The sequence below is a fragment of the Dendrobates tinctorius genome, unplaced genomic scaffold, assembly GCF_039654945.1.
Source record: "Dendrobates tinctorius isolate UK_male_01 unplaced genomic scaffold, ASM3965494v1 ptg000133l, whole genome shotgun sequence".
Classification (NCBI taxonomy): Eukaryota; Metazoa; Chordata; class Amphibia; order Anura; family Dendrobatidae; genus Dendrobates; species Dendrobates tinctorius.
The window spans coordinates 32,851,027-32,869,662 of record NW_027361801.1 but is presented as its reverse complement, the minus strand read 5'-3'; the positions used below and the strand labels follow the sequence as shown (position 1 = coordinate 32,869,662).

Here is an 18,636-nt window from a genome sequence, read left to right as displayed (position 1 = left end):
ACTCGACTTTCCGTCTGTACTTGTATCCATCTTGCTTCCTCTTGTGGAGAGTCCTTACTGTCATACTGAGACTGAAATATATATGAAGATTGAAAAATACCCCAACAGTGTATATTGGTGTACGCTTCGAATACATTACCCTTTTTCTGCTTTTTAGATTCTTGTCTAATCCATACTGAGGCTGTGAGTGTCTTTGTCAGACTCCGGAAATATACACGCAGATTTTTAATGTTTAAACTATGCTATTTATACCTGCTGTCCAGTGATACTGTACCCTTTCTTAACTTTGCACAATCACTTCAAATCCATACTGGGCCTGAGACTCACTGAGTCTGCCACCTGATATATAAACATAGGTTTTTAATGTTTAAACTATGCTATATATACCTGTTATCCAGTGATACTGTACCCTTTCTCAACTTTCTACAATCTTGTCGAGTCCATACTGGGCCTGAGAACGTCTGAGTCTGCCTCCTGAAATATCTACGGAGATTTAGAATGTTTAAACTATACTATATATACCTGCTATCTGATGATACTGTACACTTTTTCTACTTTTTATATTCTTGTCTAATCCATACTGAGCCTATGAGCGTCTCTGTGTGACTGATGGTATATATAGTGAGATTGACAATCATCCTTTGGCTGTATAGAGCTGTGCGCTTCTGATGCAGTACCATATATCTGATGTTATTTTGGGTTCATTCTCTGCAACATTTTGAAGTTTGGTGGAAGAGGCCGCCGACTTGGGCGTGGGGGGGCCAGCTGGTGCTGATGGTGGTGGTGCATCTGCTGGTAGTGGCAAAAGCACAATAGCAGCTAAGGCAGGAGGTGTTGAGCCTGCGTCATGGTCTGGCTCCAGAACACCTGGAAGGCTACCTTTTCTGGGAGTAGGTTAATTGCTTTTAAAGCCAGAGCATCAGGAACTGGTTTTGGCTTACATTGCCGAAGCAGACTCCAGCTAATATGCCCTCCTCTTCTGTAGTTTCAAAAAATGCAAGCACTGAGTCATCAAGTGCTGGCTCCTGGTCAGGAAGAACCCCTTTCCTTGTGTACTTCACCCCCACCAAAAGTGAAAGATGCAGCAGGCCACACTTCACATTAGTCCATGTAGCTCTTTCTATAATACCATGCCTGGGTTATCAAGTCAAATCGTGAATTCCCCAGTCCAAGATGAATCTGACAAGGAGTGTGGGTGGCCAGCCAGGGCAGTGGGGTTAATCGGTACCGGGCCGGTGTCTCAGAGGGATGTGTCACGATGGTGGTGATGACCCGTTCCATGGCCCTGGGCATCCATGCAAAGGGGTTAATAACATTTATAGGTGAATGATACATGACGCCACCTGTTGTTTCTGATCAGATTGACCCGCGCTGCAGTGTCACTTCTCTGGGACAGATGTTGTGGTGCAGCTAATATGTAGAAGCCCAGCACAGGTAGGGCCGTAGTCGCAGGGCAGATGAAAGAGTTGGTAGATGGTGTGCAGTGCAGGATGTTGCAGAGCCGTGCGCCAGGCACAGGAGAAAGATGACAGACACAGTCGTGCAGTTCCTTTACCTGTACTTGGTAAGTGCCTTCCAGGACCCAGAGTACAGATGGAGAAGGAGTTGGTCAGCCTGGAAGCAAATTTGGAATTCTCTCTCTGCAGATAGGTAGTGTGGCCTCCGTTCTAGCACTTATCTGAGGTACTCGCAGTACTGAGTTACCTGAAGTTCCCCCTGTTGACTCTCTTTTGGAACTTTCTCGTATGGCAGGCAGCCATAGTCTTTTCCTTCCTGGCTCACACACATCGCTGCTGGGGCCTCCGAGCCTTAGTTGGGAACAGAGTATTTACAGCTGCTACTTCATCCGGTTTCTGCTGCAGGACCGTCAGTGTCCCTACAAACACGGAGACCGGAATACCGACCATGCGCTCCAGCTAGGAGTGAGCCTTAACTCTGCTCATCCTCCAGCTCCCCTTCTCACGTCCACCCACTTCCCCTTCCCTTCACAGACTGCCCTAACTTCACTCCTCCTGACCACAGAGTGCAGCTCCTTAGCAGTCAGGTTCAGAGGTTTCTCTGCTGGCCTTGAGTGGGAACTGTGTTGTGTGTTGGTTTAACTGCTAGAGAGATCCTTCATTGCTCCCAAGCATGACATCACACTCCCTAGGAGGAAGGTAATGCCACTGTGGCGACCGTACTCCTGGGGGCGCCACAAGTGCACTGATGCCCAGCCACTGCTAGATGATTCTGCTGGTAAATTGACCCAGACCACAACATTCCCCTCGCACTCTACACTGCCAGAATCTGACCCTGATGAAACTCAGGTTCCCCTTCCCGCATACTATACCACCTTCCACAGTGACAAAGAGGAAGGTGCAGATGAAAGTGCAGATTCCTTGAGCAGGTGCGGGGGGGCATACTCATGGGCGACGCACTGGCACAGGGCCCCTCATAGTACGCAAAAGTGTCTCTGCCAGTGGGAGGGCCCACCCCCACCCTCCATCAGACACACCGCCGTACTATGAGGGGCCCTGTGCCAGTGCCGTCGCCAATGAGTGGGCCCCCCTGCTTGCTCAGGATCACAGCGCTTGCAAAGTTTAAATACTTACCTCTCCCTTCTCCACCACCGTGACGTCTTCTGCGTTTCCTGACAGTGACATTCTGGTCAGATAGCGCAATGACATCACGTCTGTATGCCCTCTGCCTAAACAGTCCAAGTGCAGTGAGATGGAAGATTGGGACGATGAGGAGACCAGACTAGTAAAGGGGTTCCCTAAGCGAGGAGACTTTTTAATTGTTTTCAATGTTGGGACAGCTATTTTTGGGGAGCACTAAACTCTGGAGAATGATATATGATGCCCACCATACACTGGAGCATTCCAAAGGTGGACATCAGACACTGGAGCAGCATTTACAGGGCCCATTGTGCACTGGAGCATTAGAAATGGGGCCCATTATATATGGAGCATTATTTGGGCCCATAACACAGTGGAGCTTCATCCATGGGGACCAACATATACTGTAGCATTATGTGGAGCTCATCATATACTGTTTCAAACATTATATGGGACCAATGATTCTGTATGGAGAAATATATGGGCCTCATTACTGTATAGCGCACTATGCGGTTACCATAATACTGTATGGATAAATATACTGTCCGTTTTTGGAGCTATTGGAGAATTTAAGATGGATATCAGTCATGAGATGTAAGAAGTGAAGTATTTTTCATTGTACTATACCGCTATTTCTCTGCCGTATCAGAGGATCATGAATTGTGGCATGTGTTAAAGTAGCCCAGTGACACTCTTTGGCCCAGGGCCCACGAAAATCTGGAGCCAGCCCCACCCCCCACAACTTTAGCCAAATAACCCCCAGTTTTCAATGCCTAACTATTATTATAAAGTAAATTAAGGTTGACAAGCTTAAGTAATAAGAATTGATGTTTTTGGCATTAAAATGGGCACTGTAGGTGTGTTTCATGTCCTCCACTCCCTGCCGACTTTGCTTCCCCATTGACTTGCATTGGGTTTCGTGTTTCAGTCGGCCTTCGACTTTTCACGATAATCGGCCGATTTCGTTCGATCCGATTTTTGAGAAAGTCGGGTTTCATGAAACCCGACTCGACCCGAAAAAAGGCAAAGTCGCTCATCTCTAACCGTAAGTGATATCTGTAATTTGTGTGTACCTCTTCTGATGTACAGCACCATGGAATCAATGGTGCTATATAAATAATAATAATAATAATAATAATAACTTATGTTCATGTTATCAGGACACAATCACCAGGGTATGTGAACTTTTAGTCATAGTCATTTGAAAGTTTTGGGTTGTCATTATGATTTAAAAAGAGAAAACACAGTAATTTAACAATAAATGGCTTCACCCAACCACTAACCATGAGTGGAGAAAAAGTTAAGTTTTGGTGCTATCATTCGTATTCTCAGAAAAAAGGCCAAGAAAGCAAAAATTCTGCCATGGTATGTAAACTTTTGAGCATAACTGTACAAGGGGCCTAAGAGGCAGACCAGCAGCAACTGTAGTGGTTTATAATTGCATGTGATTATGTCTTCTCTTGTATGAAAGGTCACAATTAAGAAGCAATCAGATATTTTCTGCTGATAACATGAGGGTATTCTGTGAAATCATATCAGCCTTATGTATAAGGATTCTTTTATGCCAATTATGGACATTTTCATTTGTAATTTTTTTCTTTTTTTTTTCTGGTGGAAAGATTGGTTAAACAAACTTATTTTTGGCATCAACCAAAATCTGATTGCCTTTGGAAAATTCCATGCTTCACAGTTAATCAGGAAAGTACATATTTGCAAATATTATTTCATTATAACTTGTAAAAAAGCCTGTCTAATAATATGTGGTTCTGTATAAATATTCAGTGCATATACTGTAATGTAGAAACATAACTGCTTGTCATGCTGCCAAGAAAGTTTTACATCATATAAAAACTTTAGAACATTACTGCAACAGTGATACCCTGCTATTCTCCTGGAAAACAGCTTTGGGTGAGAACAGCCGATAGCAGTTGTCAGTGGCATCCTTTTGCTTTTGAAATCTTTTCTACTTCACAAATACAAGAATCTAATTAATAATGTATGCCAAGTTAGAGCCATGTTCTATATGTGAGAACCACCTAATTTTTTTTTACTCTTTACATTTGGCTTATGTGAAACCTACAGTGTATACTTGCTGTACTTATACAATGAAAAGAAATACATGCCTAAATTATATTGAGTGTTAGCATTTCTCTAGTTAGAAGCTTTCATGCTTAAAAGAGAATTGTGGTAAAAAGTAAAAATCAGTGGTTTGCCATCTGGTAAAACTGCAACTCCTTCCTTGCAGTCTTTGAGATATGGCTTTACAATAGTTGGAGAGTCACCAGTTTTAGATCAATGACGTAGAATTAAGTGCCTGATTCATTGTTTAATTTAAGACAGCTATTTTTTTCATGATAATCTCAGTAATAATGACTTTTTGTTTTGTTTATTAACCCAAAGCTCTCGGCAGACTGAGGTTCCTTCTTTAATACTTGATACGAATCTCTCATTCAAATGAATTGAAATTCCAAATCCGGAGTGGACTGTTTTACCGCCTGTGTAAAACAAAAAAAAATTGTCTATACAGACATCTTAAATTTACGTTTTTCAGTATTCTGTATTCGTAATTAATATTACATTTTAGTAATGTAGCTGCCAAACCGGTAGGAGCAACTGTTTTTACAATGCCACCATTCCCAAGTATAGTAGATGTCAAAACCTTGTACATTAAAGTCTTTCCACAACCTCCTGCACCAGATAAAAAAAAGCATTTTTGCGATGTGGTTGGATTATTAACTGCATTCATGATTGTTTCAAAGGCGCCTCGTTGTTCTAGGTTCATCAGAAACTGCAGTCGTTCAGATTCTTGTTTCTCCCTTTCCACATCAACAATGTCACACATTTTATACGCATCTGATGGGGAAGGTAGTCCACAACTTTTGCAATCTTTAGCAAACTGTCGTAAGTGGTCTTGGATATCGGCAAGTGTTTGCTGCTCGGCCATGTATTTGTTATGAGTCAGGAGGAAGTCTTCCATCATGTTATTTTTATATTTGTTGTATAAATCAAGTCCACTTGTGATGTTGGCATGGTTCAGGATTGCAGCAAATAGCTGTCGAAGCTCACCGGGCATTCTAAATAAAGATTCTTCTTCCATCGTTTTGTCCCACTCTGAATCGTCATGCAATAATCCCATGGCCTTTTCTGCCAGAATATAAGTTTCATATGTGTGTCCTTCCACTGTTCTCAGATCTTCGAATGATGTAGCACCTGTAAACAACATAAAGAAAATAATTATAAACTATAAAAAGTCAGGATGATCTAATAAAGTACAATTAGATGAATATTACTTACCCTTGATATGCATCAGGAGTAGGCGCAGGGAAAATCTTTTCATATCTTGAGGAGAGACAGAGTACATTCTTGGAAGGATCTTGTCAGCACCTCTTTTTCTTGTTTTCCAAAACTTATTTGTCCAGACATAATGGTAGGGAATTTCACAATATAAATACTGACGTGCTGATGGATCAGTTTGGTTTAGAACGAACCAGGTTCGTGCCATCACGCTGAGCTTTTTCCACAGAAAGCTGCTCCGTTCCATCCTCAAAGTAAACTGATTGTTTGAAAAGTAGGTGTACCGGAAGTCTTTACAGTATGGGAACGTGCAGACATCTCAAATTTTCGCAGCCGCCACATTGCTTCAGGCGATGCCAAATATCGTGTGTCGATGTAAGTCTTAATCTCGTCCCAGTGGTAGGTGCCGGTGTTGCTGACTTCGTTCACTTGAACAATGGCTGCATCATGTCCTTTGTACACGTATTTGAAAATATATTTGACGGTCTGGATGGAAGAGCAGATTTCCACATTTATGTGTGCGCTGTATTTCTGAGAGAGGTCGGGGTTGTATGGTGCAACACAGCGGCTGTCAACTTCCACATCCCTAATCTTGAGCTTAATGCCATCTTTTTGTCTGCGGTATACTGGATAACCATCCACATTAATATTTGTTTCTTCGCTTAAGTATTCGGGAAACTTTTTGGAGCATGTCTGGATTCCTTTTACATCTTCCATACACGGTGAATTTCTATTGTGTTCTCCACAGGGCCCTTCATGCAGCTGGTGACAACATCGTAAAGCTCCTTGTTAATATCCGGGTGAGGAATTTCTGCACAAACAGCATTGTCACAATCGATAGCTTCTCGAAACTTGTCTTCGTCATCCAAAATTAAGAGCATATGGCAATGAGGAAGACCTGAAACAATAAAAGGATGCATTAAATGTACATTATTAATCATTCCATTCTTAACATTAATGTTACAAACATTCAGATGAATGTAAGTAATACCTCTTTTTTTAAATTCAGTGACGTAGGTTTTTGCTTTTACTTGTCACATCACTTCGCCTTTTTTTGCAGTCAAGTCGTTTAGTAACTCTTGTAGCTTTAAGTGGAATATGGTAGATACCAAATCTGGGCAGTCTATTGCTGTTTCAAGTTGTAAAAGGCCGGACTGAATTTCTTCCCACTTTGGGTTGCAAGTGAACGTAATAAATAAATCTGGCTTTCCAAATTTTGCTACCAAAGTCATCGCATCTTGGTAATTCTGTGTCATGCTGCATTTTCCACCGGTAAAAGAAGAGGGAAGTATGACGATGCGACCCGGTCTCAGATCTTGTTGTTCAGCCCTACTGTTGATATAATCCATAAGCCCGACATATAATTCTACTCTGAGTTTCTTTTGGTTTTGTCTGTTCCAGTCCAGTCGCTGCGCTTCAACCTTTAGGTAGGCATCAATGTGATGGGGGGTGGGATTATGTGTGGTGATGTGGTGGGGGTGGGATCGTGTGTGGTAATTTGGTGGGGGGCGGGATTATGTGCGGTAATGTGGTGCGGGGGGATTATGTGTGGTGATGTGGTGGGGGGCGGGATTATGTGCGGTAGTGTGGTGCGGGGGCGGGATTATGCTTGGTAATGTGGTGGGGGCAGGATTATGTGCGGTAATGTGGTGGGGGTTGGGATTATGTGTGGTGATGTGGTGAGGGGGCGGCATTATGTGTGGTAATGTGGTGGGGGGCGTGATTATGTGTGGTAATGTGGTGGGGGCATCTATAATAATAAATGCCCTAACCAGCTTCCGGTTGTAACAACTTCCGTCCAGTTGTAACCGGTGACGTCACCACACACACACGCACATGTTAACCCTCAACACACCACAGCGCCTCAACACACACTCCTCTCACCTTTCACCTCCAATCATGTCCACTCACTCTTTCACTCCACATACGTTCCTTTCTCTCACTCCGTTTCTCATACTCACACCGTCATCGTCGCTGCCCCGACATCTTCCTCCGCCGCCGCGATCCAGGATCCAGACGTTCTCCAGGCCACCGACATGTTCTTGCGGGACGCCATCATGGATGTCGTGAAGTCCCGCGAGATTCAAGATGGCGTCGCCGCAACAATATGTCGCTGGCGTGGACGACATCGGGATCCAAAAAGATGGCGTCGGCGAAATCTCGCGAGATTACGCCGACGCCATTTTGGATCCCGATGTCGCCCATGCCAGCGACATGTTGTTGTGGCGACGCCATCTTGAATATCGCGGGACTTCACGACATCCAAGATGGCGTCCCGTAAGAATATGTCGCTGGCGTGGGCGACATCGGGATCCAAAATGGCGTCGGCGTAATCTCGCGAGATTTCGCCGACGCCATCTTTTTGGATCCCGATGTCGTCCACGCCAGCGACATGTTGTTGCGGCGACGCTATCTTGAATATCGCGGGATTTCACGAAATCCAAGATGGCGTCCAGCAAGAACATGTCGGCGGCCTGGGGAACGTCTGGATTCTGGATCGCGGCGGCGGAGGAAGATGTCGGGGCAGCGACGATGACGGTGTGAGTATGAGAAACGGAGTGAGAGAAAGGAACGTATGTGGAGTGAAAGAGTGAGTGGACATGAGTGGAGGTGAAAGGTGAGAGGAGTGTGTGTTGAGGCGGTGTGGTGTGTTGAGGGTTAACATGGCAAGAGGTGTTAACGACGTCGGCGAAATCTCGCGAGATTTCGCCGACGCCATCTTGCATTCGTGAAATTGCGTCATTTACCTCACACCGACTTGCTGTGCGGACGCTTGGCATTGCCTGTACCACCATAACTACTGCTGCCTTGGTCCTATGCCTGTTTACTGCCGGTGTCTAATTACTGGACCAATTTGCCTGTACTGCCATAACTACTGCTGCCTTGCTCCTCTGCCGGTGTCTAATTACAGGACAAATTTGCCTATACCGCCATAACTACTGCCTTTGTCCTCTGCCGGTGTCTAATTACAGGGCCAATTTGCATATACTGCCATAACTACTGCTGCCTTTGTCCTCTGCCAGTGTCTAATTACAGGGCCAATTTGCCTCTATCGCCATAACTACTGCTGCTTTGGTCATCTGCCTGTTTACTGCCGGTGTCTAATTACAAGGCCAATTTGCCTCTACCGCCATAACTACTGCTGCCTTGCTCCTCTGCCGGTGTCTAATTACAGGGCTAATTTGCCTCTACCGCCATAACTACTGCTACCTTGCTCCTCTGCCGGTGTCTAATTACAGGGCCAATTTGCCTCTACCGCCATAACTACTGCTGCCTTGCTCCTCTGCCGGTGTCTAATTACAGGGCCAATTTGACTCTACCGCCATAACTACTGCTGCATTGCTCCTCTGCTGGTGTCTAATTACAGGGCCAATTTGCCAATACCGCCATAACTACTGCTGCCTTGCTCCTCTGCCGGTGTCTAATTACAGGGCCAGTTTGCCTCTACCGCCATAAGTACTGCTGCCTTGCTCCTCTGACTGTTCACTGCCTGTGTCTAATTACAGGGCCAATTTGCCTCTACCGCCATAACTACTGCTGCCTTGCTCCTCTGCCGGTGTCTAATTACAGGGCCAATTTGCCTCTACCGCCATAACTACTGCTGCCTTGCTCCTCTGCCGGTGTCTAATTACAGGGCCAATTTGCCTCTACCGCCATAACTACTGCTGCCTTGCTCCTCTGCCGGTGTCTAACTACAGGGCCAATTTGCCACTACCACTTCATAACTACTGCTGGGCAATTACAGGGTCAATTAGTATCTGTTTACTCTACAATACTCCAGGACGCCTTCTTCACTGCCAGATAACTGCCAAATAGACTCCTTTACCTGTGCCAACATGAGTCATAACAAAAACTATGCCAATGCCAGTGAAAGGAAAGCAGCTTTAGCACTACGACAAAAACAACGCCGTGCCAATGAGACTCCTGAGGAAAAACACCATCGCCTTGAGAAGATTAAGGCTTATAAACGCTGTCGCCTCACACACGAATCCCCTAACTCTAAATCCATAAGATTGGCTGAAGAAGCCTCTGCATGCCGTCACCGCCGACAACAGACGGCCTCTTCCTCATCATTATTATTAGACTCACAACAGGATGCTTCCACATCAGCATGTGGAACAATTTACTGCTACACTTCATCCCATATGCCGTTCACTGACATAACTAATCAGCAATCTGTTTCTGCCCTATCAATACCACCATTCAATACCGATGCACAGTATGCCAATGCCACTGAAAGGAAAGCAGCTTTAGCACTACGACAAAAACAACGCCGTGCTAATGAGACTCCTGAGGAAAAACAGCATCGACTTGACAAGATTAAGGCTTATAAACGCCGTCGTCTCACACACGAATCCCCTAACTCTAAATCTATTACATTGGCTGAAGAAGCCTCTACACGCCATCACCGCCAACAACAGACGGCTTCTTCCTCATCATTATTAGTAGACTCACAACAGGATGCTTCCACATCAGCATGTGGAACAAGTTACTACCACACTTCATCCTATATGCCGTTCACTGACATAACTAATCAGCAATCTGTTTCTGCCCTATCAATACCACCATTCAATACCAACGCACAGTTTCTTCACATACAAGCTGCAGTTAGCCCGCAGAAAGTGCAACCAAGACAAATATACGTTGGTCTCAAAACTAGGCGCACCCCATCGGTTGGACATGCACTTCTACTACAACCTCACATTTTCACTAATGATGAAAATAGTATTACCGAACACAGCTGTGGTGACATGACCCATGTATGTGAGCATTGCGAAGCTTTGCATTTTGTAGCAGAGATACCTTCTGATAACAACTTTACGCTCTGCTGTCAGAAGGGTAAAGTCCATGTACCCATACTACAATATCCTGATGTCTTTACACGTTTGCTGAAAGGGCAAAGTGAATTTAGCAAAAATGTCATGGATAATATTCGAAGTATTAACAGTTCCTTTGCTTTTGCCTCCATGGGTGCAAATATTTCACCACCTCCTGGATATGGTCCATACTGTTTCCGCATACATGGCCAGATCTATCATAGAACTGGAACACTACATCCCTCAGATGACCAGCAATGCGCATTTGCCCAACTTTACATTCTCGATACCACTACCGCAAACGAACAACGCTTACGATGTAAAGAAAATCAAAAATGTCATCCTACATTGATGAACATTATTGCCCTTCAAATCCAAACTATTAATCCTTTTGTGGAAGCTTATCAAATGTTACGTGATGTGGAAGAACAAGAAAAAATTAAATCTCTACAAAACGGAACTGTCATGCCAAACATCACTATGGCTATTAAACAAGATCGTACTCAAGACCCTAGACGCTACAATAATCCCACTGTCAGTGAAGTAGCAGTCGTGTTTCAAAATGACAATGGTGAGCCACCCTTCAATAGAGACATATTAATTCATTTAAAACCTGATCCCCATAACCCTTTAGCTCCAAAAACACAACAAATTAGTATTCTCCATAGCAATTTGGATGCCCTCCTCTATCCAATATTTTTCCCTTATGGAGACCAAGGATGGCATGATGGACTCAAACAACAAGGCAAAAGTTCGAGGAGGATCACTCAACTCCAATACTATTGCTATATGTTATCTGTCAGAAATTACTTTAATCCACTCCTCAATGGTGGTAAGCTAACACAGCAATATTTAGTAGATGCTTATGTCAAAATCGAAGCTAATCGCCTACATTACATCCGCAAACACCAAAAAGATTTAAAAGTGGAGGATTACTGCCTCCTTCAAGAACATCTGCTCAAAAAATCGGTTCAAAAGGGCATCCCTATTGGGAAAACCGTCATTTTACCATCTTCTTTTGAAGGCAGTCCAAGAAACATGCAGCAGCGCTACCAGGATGCTATGGCTATTGTTACAAAGTATGGTCGACCAGATCTATTTATCACCATGACATGTAATCCTAAGTGGAATGAGATTACTACACATTTAGAACCGTGGCAGCGTGTTGAACACAGACCAGACTTGGTTGCACGTGTCTTTAAAATTAAACTGGAATCCCTCTTAAAAGACATTAGCAGTGGATTATTTGGAAACGTCACTGCAATGGTCCATGTCATTGAATTTCAGAAGCGTGGTCTCCCACACGCTCATATTTTAATTATTCTTGACAGCCTGTCTAAATTACAGACTGAGGCGGACATAGACAATATAGTCTGGGCTGAAATACCTGATGAAACAATCTACCCTCAGCTCCATAACATTGTTCTTCAACACATGATTCATGGTCCCTGTGGAGAACACAATCCTAATTCTCCCTGTATGGATCTTGGAAAGTGCAGCAAAGGTTTCCCAAAACAAAACCAACCATATACCATCAAAGAAAAGGATGGCTATCCCACTTACCGCAGACCCATTGGCAAAATATATGAACACCATTCTAAGACGATTGACAATTCATGGGTAGTTCCATATAACCCATTTTTACTCACCAAATACAAGTGCCATATTAATATAGAAATATGTGCTTCCATTCAAAGTGTAAAATATTTATTTAAATACGTTTACAAAGGACATGACAAAGCCAACCTTGAAATTTCCCAAAATAACATCCAACATGATGAAACACACCAATTTACGGATACCAGATATGTTAGTGCACCTGAGGCTGCATGGCGGATATTTGCTTTTCCTATGCATAAACAATCTCATGCCATCATTCGCCTAGCCGTACATCTGCCTAATTCTCAACCACTCTATTTTCATGAGAATGACTCTGCAGACAACATCCATCAAAAGCTCAATTCCAATTCTACACTTATGGCGTATTTCAACCTTAATAAGATCGACCACAATGCACATAACTATTTCTACCGCGAAATTCCAGAACACTACGTTTGGAAACAAGGCACATGGGAACAAAGAAAACGAGGGGGTCTCACAGTTATTGGAAGAATGTATACTGTTAGTGTGAAAGACCAAGAACGCTATTATTTACGTTTGTTGTTACTGCATGTAAAAGCTGCTACCAGTTTTGACAGCATTAAAACCGTCAATGGAGTTATGCATGAAACCTTTAAGGATGCTGCGTTAGCACTTGGATTATTATTCGATGATAGCATCTGGAGACATACTTTAACAGATGCTTGCATTCTTAACATGCCTTCCCAACTTAGAGACATGTTTGCTTATATCTGTATTTTTGCCCCCCCCCCAGTAATCCACTTGAATTGTGGAATGAATTTAAGGACCATTTCTTACAAGACTATTGTCATACATACCACAGCAACACTGAAGAGTGTATCGATTGTGAAGGATATGCTATGAAAGATGTCCAAGATGTCCTCATAGTCCATGGAAAAACTTTTGCTGATTATAATTTACCACGCCCAGCAAAAAATATTAAACAACTCCTTAAACAATATGATAAGGATTATGAGTTAAAAAAAGCTGCAGAGATGAAAGAAACTCTTAATCAGGAGCAACTTTTTGCCTATGATGTCATTACTGAAGCTTTACAAAATAGCAGTTTAATACCAAAGTGCTTTTTTCTCGATGGACCTGGTGGCAGTGAAAAGACCTACCTATACCATCTACTTACACATCATTTAAGAGGACAAGGAGAAATTGTGTCACCTGCAGCAACTACAGGAATAGCATCTAACTTGATACAAGGAGGCCGAACAATCCACTCTCTATATGGCATACCTATTCCGATCAACGAAACATCTGTTTCCAGGATTAAAAACGATACAAATGCAGGAAAACATTTACAGAGTACAAAACTTTTTATTATTGATGAGTGCACTATGGTCCAAAAACATGCATTGAATGTGATAGATAGACTTCTACGTGACATCATGACAACAAATGTTGCTGAAAAAAATAAAACACCATTTGGAGGTAAAGTTATTGTTCTTGGAGGAGACTTCAGACAATGTCTTCCCGTCATCGCTCATGGAACAAGAATAGACATTGTAGATTCCTGCATTAAATATTCAGAACATTGGCAACATTTTACCAGACTACCGCTAATTAACAACATGCGCTCCACTGATCCTGAATACAGCACTTGGTTGCTTAAACTTGGAAATGGTGAGCTGTCTAATGAACATAACCTTGGAGAGGATGTCATTGAAATTCCTCCAGACATGCTTTGCACTGGCTCTATAGTAACCGAGATCTTTGGAGACCATATTTGCATTGATGTTAATGACCAACAAAGCCTCGACACTGCTGCATCACATGCTATACTATGTCCGAAAATGATGACGTCGATTTTCTGAACTGTAAAGTAATGGATCGCATTAGTGGTGATTATACTGTATATACAAGTGATGATTCTGTCGATGCTGATGAGGCAGAGGAATGTGAAAACTACCCAGTTGAATTTTTAAACTCTCTGACACCATCAGGAATGCCATCACATCTCTTAAAACTTAAAATTGGCACCATTGTGATGCTATTAAGAAACCTAAACACCAAGAAAGGTTTCTGCAATGGCACTCGCCTCATTGTCATTGCCTTACTCCGCAACATCATACAGGCTAAAGTGATTACTGGCTCAGCTGAAGGAGACATTGTGTTTATTCCACGCATCGATTTGTGTCCTTCAGAAACTGGGTTACCTTTTAAATTAAAACGTCGACAGTTTCCTCTAAAACCTGCTTTTGCTATGACCATTAACAAATCCCAAGGACAGACCCTCAATCGAGTTGGAATTTTTTTGCCTGAACCTGTATTTGCCCATGGACAATTGTATGTTGCATTCTCCCGAGTAAAGCAACGCAGCAACGTTAGGGTCAAAGTGGTGGATACACCACTTCAAGGACAATTGCTACCTAATAGCCCAAAAATCTTCACTAGAAATGTCGTTTACAAAAATGTCTTACTTTAAACTATTTAAGTTGGTCCTGGAATTGATAGATATATAGATATATAAATAATAGTTACATTCTAAATAGATATAGATAATAGACTTCTAAGACTTCTATACATAGCTTGATATATGTTATATATATAAATATTTTAAGCAGATAGATATATCTTACACTAATTATCTCTTTCACATATATGTCATAGACATATTTAAATCCATAAAAATATACATAGGTATAGGTATATATAGATTAAAAAAAAAAAGGCAAAAACAAAAAAAATTTAGGCAAACATACGTAGATTTCAACTACATAGCTAACACATACCTACATAACTTAGGTAATAATAATTAATTTTGTATTTATTAATAGAGTACTATTATTTCAATAGCACTTTACATACATCAGTAATACTGTCCTTCTTGAGGCTCACTATGTAAATATCTTATCCACATAAAAACATATGTGTGATACATCTATCTACTATAATAAATGCGCTAAGCAGCTTCCGGGTTGTAACAACTTCCGTCCAGTTGTAACTGGTGATGTCACAGCACACCTCTTGCCATGTTAACCCTCAACACACCACTCCTCCTCAACACACACTCCTGTCACCTTTCACTATCTCCACTAACGTCCAGTCGCAGGATTTTAGAATACTCAAGATGGCGTGGCCGCAAGAACATGTCGCCGGCGAGGACAACGTCGGGATTTAGGATGGCGCCGGTGGAAGAAGATGTCGGGGATCCTGGAGCAGCGACGATGACGGTGTGAGTATGAGAGACGGAGTGAGAGAAAGGGTCGTATGTGGAGTGAAAGAGTGAGTGGAGATGGTGAAAGGTGAGAGGAGTGTGTGTTGAGGCGGTGTGGTGTGTCCAGGAGGAGTGTGTGTTGAGGGTTCACATGGCAAGAGATGTGTCACTATCCTCCCGATGCGATAGCATCGGGCCTTAATCTACTATAATAAATGCCCTAAGCAGCTTCCAGGTTGTAACAACTTCTGTCCAGTTGTAACTGGTGACGTCACAGCGCACCTCTTGCCATGTTAACCCTCAACACACCACTCCTCAACACACACTCCTCTCACCTTTCACTATCTCCACTAATGTCCACTCGCAGGATTTGAGAATACTCAAGATGGCGTGGCCGCAAGAACATGTCGCCGGCATGGACAACGTCGGGATCAAGGATGGCGCCGGTGGAAGAAGATGTCAGGGAACGTGGAGCAGCGATGATGACGGTGTGAGTATGAGAGACAGAGTGAGAGAAAGGGTCATATGTGGAGTGAAAGAGTGAGTGGACGTGAGTGGAGATGGTGAAAGGTGAGAGGAGTGTGTGTTGAGGCGGTGTTGTGTGTTCAGGAGGAGTGTGTGTTGAGGGTTCACATGGCAAGAGGTGTGTCACTATCCTCCCGATGCGATAGCATCGGGCCTTAATCTACTATAATAAATGCGCTAATCAGCTTCCAGGTTGTAACAACTTCCGTCCAGTTGTAACTGGTGACGTCACAGCACACCTCTTGCCATGTTAACCCTCAACACACCACTCCTCAACACACACTCCTCTCACCTTTCACTATCTCCACTAATGTCCACTCGCAGGATTTCAGAATACTCAAGATGGCATGGCCGCAAGAACATGTCGCCGGCGTGGACAATGTCAGGATCCAGGATGGCGCCGGCGGAAGAAGATGTCGGGGATCGTGGAGCAGCGACGATGACGGTGTGAGTATGAGAGACGGAGTGAGAGAAAGGGTCGTATGTGGAGTGAAAGAGTGAGTGGACGTGAGTGGAGATGGTGAAAGGTGAGAGGAGTGTGTGTTGAGGCGGTGTGGTGTGTTGAGGAGGACTGTGTGTTGAGGGTTCACATGGCAAGAGGTGTGTCACTATCCTACTGATGCAATAGCATTGGGCCTTAATCTACTATAATAAATGCGCTAAGCAGCTTCCAGGTTGTAACAACTTCCGTCCAGTTGTAACCGGTGACGTCACAGCACACCTCTTGCCATGTTAACCCTCAACACACCACTCCTCAACACACACTCCTCTCACCTTTCACTATCTCCACTAATGTCCACTCGCAGGATTTCAGAATACTCAAGATGGCATGGCCGCAAGAACATGTCGCCGGCGTGGACAATGTCGGGATCCAGGATGGCGCCGGCGGAAGATGTCGGGGATCGTGGAGCAGCGACGATGACGGTGTGAGTATGAGAGACGGAGTGAGAGAAAGGGTCGTATGTGGAGTGAAAGAGTGAGTGGACGTGAGTGGAGATGGTGAAAGGTGAGAGGAGTGTGTGTTGAGGCGGTGTGGTGTGTTGAGGAGGTGTGTGTGTATTGAGGGTTAACATGGCAAGAGGTGTGTCACTATCCTCTCGATGCGATAGCATCGGGCCTTAATCTACTATAATAAATGTGCTAAGCAGCTTCCGGGTTGTAACAACTTCCGTCCAGTTGTAACTGGTGACGTCACAGCACACCTCTTGCCATGTTAACCCTCAACACACCACTCCTCAACACACACTCCTCTCACCTATCACTATCTCCACTAATGTCCACTCGCAGGATTTCAGAATACTCAAGATGGCATGGCCGCAAGAATATGTCGCCGGCGTGGACAACGTCGGGATCCAGGATGGCGCCGGCGGAAGAAGATGTCGGGGATCATGGAGCAGCGACGATGACAGTGTGAGTATGAGAGACAGAGTGAGAGAAAGGGTCGTATGTGGAGTGAAAGAGTGAGTGGATGTGAGTGGAGATGGTGAAAGGTGAGAGGAGTGTATGTTGAGGAGGTGTGTGTGTATTGAGGGTTAACATGGCAAGAGGTGTGTCACTATCCTCTCGATGCGATAGCATCGGGCCTTAATCTAGTTCTAAATAAAGATGCTTCTTCCATTGTTTTGCCCCACTGTGAATCGTCATGCAATAATCCCATGGCCTTTTCTGCCAGAATATAAGTTTCATATGTGTCCTTCCACTGTTCTCAGATCTTCGAATGATGTAGCACCTGTAAACAACATAAAGAAAATAATTAAAAATTATAAAAAGTCAGGATGATCTAATAACGTACAATTAGATGAATATTACTTACCCTTGATATGCATCAGGAGTAGGCGCAGGGAAAATCTTTTCATATCTTGTGGAGAGACAGAGTACATTCTTGGAAGGATCTTGTCAGCACCTCTTTTTCTTGTCTTCCAAAACTTATTTGTCCAGACATAATGGTAGGGTATTTCACAATATAAATACTGACGTGCTGATGGATCAGTTTGGTTTAGAACGAACCATTTGGTAAGGTTTGTGCCATCACGCTGAGCTTTTTCCACAGAAAGCTGCTCCGTTCCATCCTCAAAGTAAACTGATTGTTGGAAAAGTAGGTGTACCTGAAGTCTTTCTACAGCATGGGAACGTGCAGGATTATGTGTGGTGATGTGGTGGGGGGCGGGATTATGTGTGGTGATCTGTTGTGGGGGCCGGATTGTGTGTGGTAATGTGGTGGGGGGTGGGATTATGTGTTGTGATGTGGTGGGGGTGGGATTATGTGTGGTGATGTGGTGGGGGGAGGGATTGTGTGTGGTAATATGGTGGGGGGCGGGATTATGTATGGTGATGTAGTGGGGGGGCGGGATTATGTGTGGTGATGTGGAGGGGGCGGGATTGTATGTGGTGATGTGGTGTGGGGGCCGGATTGTGTGTGGTAATGTGGTGGGGGGTGGGATTGTGTGTGGTAATGTGGTGGGGGGGCGGGATTGTGTGTGGTAATGTGGTGGGGGCGGGATTGTGTGTGGTAATGGGGTGGGGGCAGGATTATGTGTGGTGACGTGGTGGGGCGGAGCTACTGTGCAGGGGGCGGGATTAGCGAGTAATCACGATGCCTCATATATAGATGTCCCGC

At 43.9% G+C, this 18,636-nt stretch overlaps 1 protein-coding gene across 1 annotated transcript; it reads left to right on the top strand.

Annotated features, from left to right (window-relative positions):
- Window positions 1-7,496: 7,496 nt before the first annotated feature.
- Window positions 7,497-17,740, top strand: LOC141048190 (uncharacterized). The gene is made up of 4 exons (XM_073543647.1): window positions 7,497-7,503; window positions 11,343-12,949; window positions 14,211-14,735; window positions 17,729-17,740. Exons 1-4 carry the CDS (start codon window positions 7,497-7,499, stop codon window positions 17,738-17,740), a joined length of 2,151 nt encoding a protein of 716 aa, XP_073399748.1.
- The last annotated feature ends 896 nt before the right edge of the window (window positions 17,741-18,636 follow it).

Coding starts and splice junctions, on each gene's coding strand:
- LOC141048190 (XM_073543647.1), top strand. Junction 12,950..14,210: donor TGCATGAAACCTTTAAGGAT/GCTGCGTTAGCA, acceptor AGTGATGATTCT/GTCGATGCTGATGAGGCAGA.